The sequence below is a fragment of the Desmodus rotundus genome, chromosome 5, assembly GCF_022682495.2.
Source record: "Desmodus rotundus isolate HL8 chromosome 5, HLdesRot8A.1, whole genome shotgun sequence".
NCBI lineage: Eukaryota > Metazoa > Chordata > Mammalia > Chiroptera > Phyllostomidae > Desmodus > Desmodus rotundus.
The window spans coordinates 93,049,113-93,063,343 of NC_071391.1; the positions used below are offsets into that span (position 1 = coordinate 93,049,113).

The window sequence follows — 14,231 nt, forward strand, 5'->3', positions numbered from 1 at the left end:
CACATCATAATTACATTAGCCAAGATTAAAGATAAGGAGAGAACCTTAAAAGCACCAAGAGAAAAGGAGACTGTTACTTACAAAGGAGCTCCCATAAGAGTATCAGCTGATTTCTCAAAAGAAACATACAGACAAAAAGGAGCTGGAAAGAAGTTTTCAAAGTCATGAAAAGCAAGGACCTACATCCAAGATTACCCTATCCAGCAAAGCAAAGCTATCATGTAGAATGGGAGGGCAGATCAAGTGCTTTCCAGATGAGGTAAAGCTAAAGGAGTTCATCATCACCAAGCCCTTATTGTATGAAATGTTAAAGGAACTTATCTAAGAAAAAGAAGATGATCAAAAATGTGAACAGTAAAATGACAACAAACTCACAACTATCAACAACCGAATCTAAAAAAAACAAAACCAAAAAACCAATTAAGCAAACAACTAGAACAGGAACAGAATCACAGAAATGGAGAGGGTTATCAGCAGGGAAGGGAAGAGGGGTCGGGGGAAAGTACAGGGAATAAGTAGCATAAATGGTAGGCAGAAAATAGACAGGGGTGGTTAAGAATAGTGTAGGAAATGGAGAAGCCAAAGAACTTATATGTACAACCCATGGACATGAACTAAGGGGTGGTGGTGGGGGGTGGAGGTGGGAGGGGATGTGCAGGGTGGAGGGGAATAAAGGGGAAAATGGGACAACTGTAATATCATAATCAATAAAATATATTTTAAAAATTTGTAATGCTGTGAAGGAAAGAAAAAAAGACAGAATTATAGATACAGAGAGCATTTTCATGGTTGCCAGATGGATGTATAGGGGAATGTGTGAGGTGGTGAGGGGATTAAGAAGTACAAATAGGTAGTTACAGAATAGCCATGGGTATATAAGTACAGTACAGGAAATGGAGAACCCAAGGAACTTATATGCATGAATAATGGTGTAGGGATTGCCTGAGGGAGTGGGGGGTGCTGGGTGGAGGGGAGCACAGGGGAGAAAATTCAGACACTGTAATTGCATAATCAATAAAATATAATAAAAAAGAGAAAAAAAACAAAGTAAAAAATAAAATAAATAAATAAAAAGAACTTCAGTATTGTACACAAAGCAGTCAAGGCAGAATAGAGCCTAATTTTTCTACTCATTATTTCTTACCTGGAGGAATATGAAGCCTATATAACAGTTTAATTTTCTCATTCATTTCTCCATTATACATAATATCTGCCAAAAAATAAAAAAGAGTGAGATTGAATAGATACGAATAGTTAAAGTACATGTGTCATGACACAAACTCACTGTGGATAGAAAAAGGTCAACACTTGTTGATGCAACACTTCCTTTTCCCTTACCCCAGACACACATTATGTTTGCAATGAAAATGTGAAAAAGCTGGTGACTGTTGAGCTACAAGATAACCTCATGAATTTTGTCTGGCCTCATACCTTTTGAAAGATTTTAATTGTATGTGTAAGCATTAGGAATGTGGCTTCTAACAAGCCACCATCACACCCTGGGAACCAAAGAGAAAAAGGTCAATGACCTTGTGTATTAAGAGCCTGAGTCCCTTTCCCCTTAAGAAATCATAAAACCAGTCACGAGAGGAGCCTGCAGAATGATTTTTTAAAAAATTCTAACCAGAGGATATGTTCATTGATTTTACAGAGAGGTAAGGGAGGGAAGAAGTGGGGGAGAGATAAAGAGAGAGAGAGAAACATCAACATGAGAGAGAAACATCCATCAGTTGCTTCCTATACATGCCCTGACCAGGGATGGAACCCACAACCTCTTGGTGTATGGAACAACGCACCAACCAACAGAGCCACCTGGCCAGAGCTGCAGTGATTTTTTAAATCACAAACTCATGTGAGGCTCATCACAAATACATTTCATCGTTTTGGTCTGCCTGTTATACAATCCACCTTGTATTATGTTCACAGATTCACATTCCAATTCAACTCGCTGCAGTTAAGTACGGAGTCATACCAAGACAGCTCACAAATGCTCTGAATTCGATAAGATGGTCCATGTTGTCATCCAGAAGCCTGAAAGTCCTTTCAGCGAGGATCTCCGTGTGGGTCCCACAGGTCCATGGAGAGACAAGCTGAAACAGTTGTACAAACTGCCGGGTGTCTATGCGGTACTGCTCTGCGTAGGGCCTGCTGGGGTCATGGTGAGAGGCTGTGGGCCTGGACTGCTCCCAGTAACAGCTCATCATATATTCTCTCTTAAAACAAGAGGAAAAGAGGGACCTGTGAGAGTTGGCAGCACACTTGAAAGCCAAGGCTAACATGACCTCTCAAGGCTTACTTTGCCTTCTAAAATTATTATCTATTGTATTGAGTAAGCAACATTGTAACAGACAAAAAAATAAATTACTATTTCACCACTCTAACCAGACATGTAAGTGTTCCTTGTTACCATATGAATATGTAATTGTGATGGCTTTTTATTAAAATTTTTTCATTGTAGGTAATACATGTAACAAAATTTATCATTCTAACTATTTTTAAATATACAGTTCAGCTGCCATAGTTTTAAATATAGACAATATACAATTTTTAACCTATTTTCTTATAAAGTCACATTTGAAAATCAAAAAGTACTAGCCAAAGCTATAGGATACAAAAGAAATTAGGAACACTGGTTACCTCTCAGGAGAAAAAATGGGGGTAGGGACTCAAATGTGGAAGAAGTCTTTTTACTGCATACTTCTTTGTATGTTCTGAACTTTGAGCCACGTGAATATATTAACGATTCAAACAATTAAAAGTAAAAAACAAAGGCGATTTGAAAAAGTCTTGGGAATAGACTAAAAACTAAAGCAAACAAAACTGGACCTGTCACTGAGGATCAGCTGAACCTTTTTAGAATACATCCTGTACGCCTGTACTAAGTCACCTCTTGGGATATCTCAGCTTACTGAAGTGGATCCCAACGGCTGCAGATTCTTCACAATTCCAATGCCCTCTGCCAATGCTCTAATACACAAGGGCACATACATACCATTCTGGATAGAAATCAAAATGCCATTTATGATTTTACTGTCACATTTGTTATAGTCATGTTCTTTAAATAGCATTTTCAGAATTGTGAAAAGTAGGGGAGATAAAGATGGCAGCGAGATAGGTGGGAGCAGAGTCCACTTCACCTTGGCACCAGTGAAACACCTAGCTGATCTGAGGAACAAAGAGAACAGCCAAAGGTATTCCAGCATATATGAAGATCAGAGACCAAAGATAGAGGACATTGAAAGATCAGACAGTAAGAAGAGTGCTCAAGGACAATAAGTTCCCTGGGACCAGCACACGAACCAGGGAGGCTGAAGCCCCCGGCCCCAGGCACAGGGTCTGCTGCAGGATTCTTGGGAGAGAGCCAGTCTGGGCTGTGTGAGAGGCCAGGTGCTTGTTTGGACCAGGGGGGCTTGAATAGGAGGAATTTCTCGAAAAGAAAAAGAAAATAGAGGCACTCAGCCGCTAGTTAGAGAACTCTCCACAGCAGCCTCGCCCTCTTGCGCCCCTACCCCCTCAGCCCCTGGACTGTGAACATGGGATAAGCAGCCCCAGCACACACCTGAAGCCTGGCTGGCGCGCACCCAGATCAGCGAGCGGACTGGGTGCCCAAAACTGAAACCCTGGGTGGGCGCGCACACTGCTCAGTGGCCCAGCTGCCTGGGCTCACAGGCTCAAAGCACCCCAGTGGGCGCATACACCAATCAGTGGCGTGGGGCCCACACCTGAAACCCTGGGTGGGCCAGCAACCTGATCAGCAGCGGCTGCCCCGGCTCCACAGGCCCAAAGCTGGGGATCAGTGTGCATCCAGATCGGCCACTCGGCTGCCTGGCGCACAGACCCAAAAGGCCTGGATGGGCACGCACCTCAATCAGCGGCCTGGGTGCCCACACCTGAAACCCCAAGTGGGCGCCCACACCTGAAACCTTGGGTGGGTGCGCACCTCGATCAGTGGCTGGCTGCCCCGCCCACAGGCCCAAAGCCGGGGATCCGCCTTGCAAACCAATCAACATCCTGGCTGCCCTGGGGCAACCACACCTAAAAGCACCTGTTCTGAACAACTCCCACCTGGCCCCTGCCCACAGAGCCCTACAGGGCCTACTCTCTCTCTAGCAGGAAGGCAGAAAGCCCAGCAGAGGGGAGCAGCAGGGCTTGGGGAGACTGCATTCCCCAGAAAGACTTCACCCAGTAGGGGGCTGAAATACCACGAAAGAGCACCAAGAGCCCCTAGCATCTAAGACAGCGAAGACCAAGAAGGTGGAGTGTGAGTTGCCCCTAATTGGTGCAACTCAAGGACAGCAAACCTGGTGAACTAAAGGCCTAGGGGGAAGCAGAAGGACCCTGGGGAACTGGACTGGAGGGTGAACAACAGTGAAGAGTGTGGCTCAGGAAGGGAGAAAAGTGAAACCAATCCCTCCATCCACCCACACCCGTTTCACAGACAGGAAGACCAGCAGAATTAACCAGATCGGTTTAAAACCAGCTGAAGACTTTTTTTTTCTTCTTTCCCCCTAAATTCCTTGTTCCTTTCTGTCCTTCTTTCTTTTCTTATTCCTTGTCCCTTTCATCCTTTACTTTTTTATTCCTTCTTCCTGCCTTCTTTTATTTTTTTATTTTAATTTTTGTTAAAATTCCTTCTTCTTATCTTTCCTCCGATCTTTTTTTATTCCTTCTTCCTTCCTTCCTTCCTTCCATTCCTTTTCTATTCCCCTTTTCCCTCCTTCCCATCTCCTTTTTTTTTTCCTACTTTCTCCTTTTCCCACAGGTCAGACAATAAAACCTGGAGCTCTGAAAAGACCAGAGTTAGACCCTGTTAGACCCATGAACGTCAGCTCAAGACCAGTGAGTGCAAGAGATTAAGGAGATGGCACCACTGAATCCCATTGGCATTTTACCATAGAAGTTCATATATAAACTCAGGGAGTCAGAACAGATCAACTTCAGCAGAGGCTAACAAGAAGAGTCTCACAAACATGGAAGACAAAGAAACAATCCCCAAATGAAAGGAAAGGACGAAGCCTCAGAAAGAATGCTAACTGAAAAAGAGGCAACTCAACTGTCAGATACTGAGTTCAAAGCAATGATTATCAGGAAGCTCACTGAGCTCACAGAGAATTACCAAAAACTACAAGGAAACCACAATGAACTCACTGCAAACTATATCAACATGAAAAAGGAAATAGAAGCTATCAACAAGGGCCAAGAGGAAATGAAGAATACAATTTCTGAACTGAAGAACACAGTAGAAGGAATCAAAAGCAGACTTAATGAAAGAGAGGATCAGATCAGCAAGCTGGAGGACAAAGTAGGAAAAAACACCCAGAAAGAGCGAGAAAAGGAAAAGAGGATCAGAAAGAATGAAGAGGCAATAAGGGAAATGCAGGACAACATGAAATGTAGTAAGATCCATATAATACGGATGCCAGAAGGAGAAGAAGAGCAAGGGATAGAAAACCTGTATGAAAAAAATGATGGAAAACTTCCCTAATTTGATGAGAGAAAAACTCACACAACTCCAGGAAACACAGAGAGTCCCAAGCAAGAGGAACCCAAAGAGGCCCACTGCAAGATACATCATAATTAAAATGGCAAAATTCCAAGACAAACACAGAATCTTAAAGGCAGCAAGGGAGAAACAGTATGTAACATACAAGGAAGCCCCAATAAGCCTACCAGCTGACTTCTCAATGGAAACGCTCCAAGCCAGAAGAGAATGGCAAAAAATATTCCAAGTAATGAGAACTAGACGCCTGCAACCAAGACTACTTTACCCAGCAAGGCTCTCAATCGAGATAGAAGGCCAAGTAAAGAGTTTCCCAGACAAAAGAAGTCTAAAACAATACACCTCCACCAAAGCAGCTCTGCAAGAGATGCTAAAGGGACTGCTTTAAGGAAAGGAAGGAAAAGAGAAAGAGAGAGGAACACAGGTAGGAAAAATGACAATGAATAACTACCTATCGATAATAACCTTAAATGTAAATGGATTAAATGCTCCAATCAAAAGACACAGAATAGCTGAATGGATAAGACAACATTACCCACACATATGCTGCCTGCAAGAGACCCACCGCAGGACAAAAGACCTACACAGACTGAAAGTGAAAGGCTGGAAACAAATTTCCCAAGCAAACGGAGAGAAAAAAAAGCCAGGGTAGCAATACTCATATCAGACAAAATAGACTTCCAAAGAAGGGCCATAAAGAGAGACTCAGAAGGTCACTTCATAATACTCAAAGGAAGAATCCACCAAGAAGACATAAACATTGTAAATATATATGCACCCAACATGGGAGCACCCAAATACATGAAGAAAATCTCGGAGGACTACAAGAAAGATATTGAGAGCAACACAATTATAGTAGGGGATTTCAACACCCCACTGTCAAAAATGGACAGGTCTTCCAAACAAAATATCAACAAGGATATTGTGTCACTTAACAATACCCTAGATGAAATGGACTTCACTGATGTATATAGAGCTTTTCATCCCAAGGAAGCAAAATACACATTCTTTTCAAATGTACATGGAACATTTTCAAAGACAGACCACATGATAGGACACAAAGCCAGCCTCAACAAATTCAAGAAAATTGAAATCATATCAAGCATTTCCTCTGACCACAAGGGACTGACACTAGAAACCAACCCCAAAAGAAAAAACCCAAAACACTCAAAATCATGGAGACTGAATAGCATGCTATTAAACAATGAATGGGTCAAGAACAAGATTCGGGAAAAAATCAAAAACTTTCTGGAAACAAATGACAATGAACTCACAACAACCCAAAACCTATGGGACACAGCAAAGGCAGTCCTGAGAGGGAAGTTCATAGCAATACAGGTCTACCTTAAAAAGATAGAAACATTTCAAACAAACAACTTAACCCTACACATACAAGAACTCGAGGAACAAAAACAAAGACAGCCCAGAGCAAGCAGAAGGAAGGAAATAACCAAGATCAGAGCACAGAGACTAAAAGCACAATTCTAAGGATCAATGAATCCAGGAGCTGGTTCTTTGAAAAGATAAACAAAATTGACAAACCTTTAAGTAGGCTCATCAAGAAAAAAGGAGAGAGGATCCAAATAAACACAAATAGAAATGAAAGGGGAGAGACTACAACTGATACCACAGAAATACAAAGAATTGTAAGAAATTACTACGAAGAACTGTATGCAAAGAAATTTGAAAACCTAGGTGAAATGGACACATTTCTAGAAAAATATAATCTTCCAGAACTGAATGAAGAAGCAGAAAACCTGAATAGACCAATAACAGCAGATAAAATTGAAGCAGTCATCAAAAAACTCCCAACACAGAAAAGCCCTGGACCAGATGGCTTCACAGGAGAATTCTACAAAGCATTTAAGGAAGAGCTAACCCCTATCCTCCACAGACTATTGGAAAAAATCTAAACTGATGGAAGACTCCCAAACTCTTTTTATGAAGCCAGCATCATCCTAATCCCAAAACCAGATAAAGACACAATGAAGAAAGAAAACTTCAGGCCAATATCACTGATGAACATGGACGCTAAAATTCTCAACAAAATATTGGCAAACCACATCCAGCAATACATGAAAAGGATCATCCACCATGACCAAGTGGGACTCATCCCAGGGATGCAAGGATGGAAAAATATTCGCAAATCAATAAACATAATACATCACATCAATAACTGCAAAGACAAAAATCACATGATCATATCAATAGATGCAGAAAAAGCATTTGATAAGATACAGCACCCATTTCTGATAAAAACACTCAGCAAAGTGGGAATAAAGGGAGCATTCCTCAACATAATAAAGGCCATATATGAGAGACCTACAGCCAACATCACACTCAATGGACAAAAACTTAGAGCTTTCCCACTAAGATCAGGAACAAGACAAGGATGCCCTCTCTCACCACTCCTATTCAACATAGTATTGGAAGTCCTAGCCACAGCAATCAGACAAGAAAAAGCAATAAAAGGCATCCAAATTGGAAAGGAGGAAATGAAACTGTCACTGTTTGCAGACGACATGATAGTGTACATGGAAAACCCTATAGACTCCACCAAAAAACTACTCAACCTAATAAATGAATTTGGCAAAAGAGCTGGATGCAAAGTCAACACTTAGAAATCAAAGGCATTCCTGTATAGCAACAACGAAACTGCAGAAACAGAAATCAGGAAAAAAATCCCATTGGAGATAGCAACAAGAAAAATAAAGTACCTAGGAATCAACCTAACCAAGGAGGTAAAAGACCTGTCCTCATAAAACGACACAACATTGAAGAAAGAAATTAAGGAAGACACAAACAAATGGAAGCATGTACCATGCTCGTGGATTGGAAGAATTAACATTATCAAAATGGCCATACTACCCAAACTGATATACAGATTCAATGCAATCCGTATTATAGTACCCATGACATAATTCACAGATATAGAACAAACATTTCAGAAATTTATATGAAACCATAAACAACTCCGAATAGCTGCAGGAGTACTGAGAAAGAAGAAGAAAGCAGGAGGGATCACAATACCTGATATCAAACTGTATTACAAGGCCACTGTAATCAAAACAGCCTGGTACTGGCATAAAAACAGGCACATTGACCAATGGAATAGAACAGAGAGCCCAGAAATAAACTCACGTCTTTACGGTCAATTAATATTTGACAAAGGAGGCAAAAGCATAAAATGGAGCAAAAATAGCCTCTTCAATAAATGAAGAGTGTTGGGAGATCTGGACAGCTACAAAAAAAATGAAACTCGATCACCAACTTACACCATATGCGAAAATAAACTCAAGGTGGATAAAAGACTTAAATATAAGTCGTAACACCATAAAAGTCCTAGAGGAAAACATTGGCAAGAAAATTTCAGACATTCCACACAGCAACATCCTCACAGACACGTCCCCTAAAGCAAGGGACATAAAGGAATGAATAAACAAATGGGACCTCATCAAAATAAAAAGCTTCTGCATGGCTAAAGAAAACAGCGCCAAATTACAAAGAGAACCCACAGTATGGAAAAACATATTTGCCAAGGATACCTCAGACAAGGGACTGATCTCCAAAATATATAAAGAACTCACAAGACTCCACTCCAGGAAGATGAACAACCCAATTAAAAAATGGGCAAAGGACTTGAACAGACACTTCTCCAAGGAAGACATACAGAGGGCCCAGAGACATATGAGAAGATGCTCAGCATCACTAGCCATCAGAAAGATGCTAATTAAAACCAGAATGAGGTACCATCTCACACCAGTCAGAGTGGCCAACATAAACAAATCAACAAACAAATGTTGGAGAGGATGCAGAGAAAAGGGAACCCTGGTGCACTGTTGGTGGGAATGCAGACTGGTGAGGCCACTGTGTAAAACAGTATGGAATTTCCTCAGAAAACTAAAAATGGAACTGCCTTTTGACCCAGCAATTCCACTGCTGGGATTATACCCTAAGAACCTTGAAACACCAATCCAAAAGAACCTGTGCACCCCAATGTTCATAGCAGCACAATTTACAATAGCCAAGTGCTGGAAGCAACCTGAGTGCCCATCAGCAAATGAGTGGATCCAAAAACTATGGTATATTTACACAATGGAATTCTACTCAGCAGAGAGAAAGAAGGAGCTTATACCCTTTGCAACAGCATGGATGGAACTGGAGAGCATTATGCTAAGTGAAATAAGCCAGATGGTGAGGGACAAATACCATATGATCTCACCTTTAACTGGAACATAATCAACAGAAGAAAAAAGCAAAGAAAATATAACCAGAGACATTGAAGTTAAGAACAATATAACAATAGCCAAGGGGGGAGTGGGGAGGGTACAGTGAGGAGAGGGGATTACAGGAACTACTATAAAGGACACATAGACCAAATCAAGGTAAATGGGGGAGGACAGCGAGGGAGGTGGGTTCAGCTGGGGTGGGGTGGAGGGATGGGTAGAAAAGGCATACAACTATAATTGAATAACAATAAAAATTAATAATAAAAAATAATAATAATATTTTTTTAAAGAATTGTGAAAAGTACCACAAAGGTCTAATACATTTCTGTGCCTGAAAACCCAAGATACACTATGAATTTCCATGTATGTTTGTGCATCCTGTGTTACTAAAGGCCCATAGAATCTTACGCAGAAGAAAACAGTTATATAGGCCAAGGACTAATCCAACCAGTTTGCATAGAATCCTACAAAAAATAATAAAATGAATAAAAATAAAAATAAGCAAAGGATGAGAAGAAGTGATAGAAAAAAGCATACAATTAGCCAATAAAATTCTGATATGGGACTCAACCTCACTAATGTAAATAAATTTAATTTTAATACAATTTCCTAAAGACTAGAAAAAATTTTAAAGGTCCATATTAAATGTTAAGAACCAATAGTAACATTTTATTAAGTGTTAATAAGTCTTTAATATTAACTTTAATATCTTTAGATATTGATATTTAATATTAATATTTGATGTTATAAATATTGGATCTTTAATATTAAATGTTAATATAAACATTTAATAAGTATTTAACATTTATTAACATTTAATGACATTTAATAAATGTTAAATATTAAAGATCCAATATTTAATATGAATATTGGATCTTTAATATTAAATGTTAAAGATCCAATATTAAATGCTGGGTTGCTGTGGCGTGTAGGAAATGAACACTCTTAGACATCATCAATGAAACTGAAATTTGAAAAATCAAAAACACTTGAACGGTATTGAGTAAAACCTGACTTGTGCCTCCCTAAGGAACCCCTCCTACAAAAACAGCAGGACTGACATCTTGATGGGGCACAAGGACATTCATTCAGCACAGCACTGTTTATACAGCAGCAAAAAACTGGGAATATCAATGCCCACGGATAGGTAAATGTTAAATAAATTATGGTTCTGCCCAATAATAAAATTGTTCAGCCATTAAAAAAGAATGAGAGAAGAACTGTAGCTATTGATCTAGAAAAAACTGCAGGCCATTATGTGTAGCACAATCTTGCTTTTGTGTGGAAAAAAAAGTGTGTGTGTGTGTGTGTGTGTGTGTGTGTCTACAGAGGAAAAAAATCAGGAAAGAGACGAGTCATTTGTGAACAGTAATTAGCTGTACAAGATAGGATTGTAGATGCACATAGGATAAGATCCTTTCATTTTGCTTAAAAGTTTTCTTTTTCTTTTTTTAATAGTAAGAGTAAGTAATAATTTCATTTCCTTTGTTTTGAATTTTTAATTAAATTTTGAAAATAAAGTCTTAGTTAGAATATGATGGCAAGCAAAATGATACTAAAAAGAGCAAATGCTCTCTAGGGCCTAATAATCCAGCAGCAGTGAATGAATGTAACTTGTCATAAAGAAGAGCAGGTTGATGGAATCCATAGAGCTCGGTTCAGGTCCCAGTGTTTCTAGGAATAGCCTGTGATTCCAACTATGTGTCAGACTGTTCACATCTTACTTGGAGAGATAAGATTAATGCAGCTATTCTCAATTTGAGAGAATGGGAAACAGATGTCACACAAATCTGAATTTATGTAATTTAAACAACTGATTTACAACATGGATGGACATAGAGGGTATTATGCCAAGTGAAATAAGTCAGATAAAGACAAATGCTCTATTATCTCACTTATATTTGGAATCTAATAAAACAAAACAACAACAACAAACCACAAATTCATAGAAAAAAGCTCACATTTGTGGGTACCACAGGGGGGTCAGTGGGAGAATTGGATGAAGGTAGTGAAACAGTACAAACTTTCAGTTATGAGATGAGTGAATACTGGGCATGTGGTGTACGACACAATGACTCTCGCAACACTACTGCATGGTATATTTGAAAGTTGCTAAGAGAATGGGTCCTAAAAGCTCTCATCACAAGGAAAACAACATTTTTTTCTTTTTTCTTTTTGTATCTGTATGAGAAGATGGATGTTAATTAAATTTACCTTAGTGATCATTTCACAATATATTGTAAGTCAAGTCATTATGCTGTACACCTTAAAGTTATGCAGTGTTATATATCAATTATATCTTGATAAAATGAAAGGAAATAAAGAACTGCATTAAAGGATAAAAGAGATTGCTTTAAATTAACAATAAAAATAGATTAAGTACCAACCACGTTATTCATCTTTAATAGGAAAGAGTATGTAAAGATAATGATCAGAACTGACTATTTCTTGTTAACAGGGAAAAGGGTCACATCTGTACAATCCAGGCTTAGGGAAGGATCCAATAAAAGGAATGGACTCCTTATTAAGAACCTATCACCTATTTATAAAACAAAGTATGTCTTCATGGCCCTTTCCCTTGAAAGGTATTTTTCCCTTGAAAAATGGTATTTCTATTTAAAAGACAAGAGGTGCATGTAAAATCCAACTAGAGGACATTATACCCAACAGTACTTAAGTATTAAAATATGAGCAGTCCAACTATGAAAGCCAAGGAAATTCAGAGAAGGTCAGGAGGAGAGGGAGAAAGGAAAGTCTGAGAGGGCTTATCATGGGGTACATGATGCTGACTTGAGTCTGGAAGGAAGATGCTGGGGAGGGTTCATAAAGGAGGCACCTAGGTTGTACACCAGAGTAAGACACCATGATGATGACACTACTTTACTGGAATTTCCTTTGGAGGTAAACTTTGAAAATTATCTTGTATTTATAGTTTTTTAAGCTTACATTTGTAGTTAGGCCTACAAAAATGAAAGACATATGGGGTTAACTAAAATATGAAAATAAATTTCATTAAGTACCAACCACATCATTCACAAGAACAACAGAAACAGGAAACAATAAACAGCCCTAACTATCTTATTTAAAAACTCTTTGTATTATTCCCTGGCTGGTGTGGCTCAGTGGTTTGAGCACCAGCCTGTGAACCTAAAGGTCACTGGTTCCATTCCCAGTCAGAGCACATGTCCCGGTTGCAGGTCAGGTACCCCACTGGGGGCGTTTAAGAGGCAACCTTCCCTTGCGTATTGATGTTTCTCCCTACCTTTCACCCTCTCTTTCCCTCTCTCTAACAAAACAAATAAATAAAATCTAAAAAAAACACCCTCTTTATATTAAAGATGACATGGTTAGTAGTTAATGAAATTTATTTTTTATCATGAATTTAAAGCAATCTTTTAAATTACATGAATTCAAATTTGTGATGTGTCTTATTCTCTCCAATTGAGAACAGTTAACCCCAAATAAATGAAAGACTTTATATATTAAACAACACATTCATTTACCTGTTTTTATGTTTCTAATATTCTGTATTTTTCCTTCTAGAAAGTCAGAAGCATTGGGATACCAAGTACCTTTTGTTGGGAACCACCCTGCCTGGTTGCAGAAGCTGTAAAGCCCCATGGCTAAGGCTGAGTCAGACTTTGGGATCATAAGCCACTAAGGAGACAAAGCTTATCTCCCTGGCAGGGGCACCACCTCTGCCCAGTTTACTTTACCCTGCTTAGCCCTGAGCCTGACCAGTTAGCCAATGATGGGTAAGATTCCTCAAGGGAGGATCAACCTAAGACAGGCATGGTCATGAAGAGGCCCACAGGGAAGGACTGGAGGGGCTATAGAAAAAGGGGGTGATGGACCCTCATCCCTCTGCTTTGACATAGCCTAAATCCTCATTCTGTTTGCAAGAAGTCTCCTAATCTCTTGGCTGCCTTAATTCCCCTGCCTGATTTAAGCCTGAAACAATGACAGAGGGCGGTGCAGTCCTGTGCTAGAAAGGGTGGATTCCCCGAGGTGATCAGGCCTAAGAAAGAATGCATAAAATCCTGTGAAACCTGCTTTGCTAACAATGTCCTCAATTTTCTGATAAGGGTCCAAGCAGGAAATGAGTTTGTTTCCCAAATTCTTATAGCCCTTTAGCTAACTGACCCAGACTCAGAATAAGCCCTCAGAGTTCTTTGTATGTTATCTATTGTTTGATCCTTACTGCCTGACAATGATTGATGAGCTTTACCTGTATTCCTGTGCAAAATGAACCCAATAAAAGCCCATTGAGGAAAAGGCTCTTGGTCCTTCTCCTTTGAGAGATCAGCCACCTTTCCTCCCCAAGCAGATCACATCTTGGTAGATTTCTTTTCATCCGTGGCAGACAAAGCTCCCCCACAACCTTTCACTTTGTATTTTCTCTTCATGTAACAGAGGAAACTATACAACTTGAAAACAGGTGATGTCTACAGGAGACAGGGGTGTGAGGAGTCCTCACAACACATCCTGCTTATTATGAATGA

The 14,231-nt window shown here is 39.6% G+C and overlaps 1 protein-coding gene across 5 annotated transcripts in view; it reads right to left on the reverse strand.

Moving 5' to 3' along the window:
* The window catches only part of TBC1D8 (TBC1 domain family member 8), a 125,917-nt gene that overhangs the window by 11,186 nt on the left and 100,500 nt on the right, over positions 1-14,231 (reverse strand). For 4 of the 5 annotated variants that reach the window (XM_053923703.2, XM_053923700.2, XM_053923702.2 and 1 more), the window contains 2 exons: positions 1,973-2,213; positions 1,145-1,210 (listed from right to left, as the gene is read on the reverse strand). In XM_053923703.2, coding sequence (XP_053779678.1) covers positions 1,145-1,210; positions 1,973-2,213 — 307 coding nt within the window. The remainder of the gene's footprint in view (positions 1-1,144; positions 1,211-1,972; positions 2,214-14,231) is intronic. The other variant, XM_053923701.2, reaches the window with a different exon arrangement.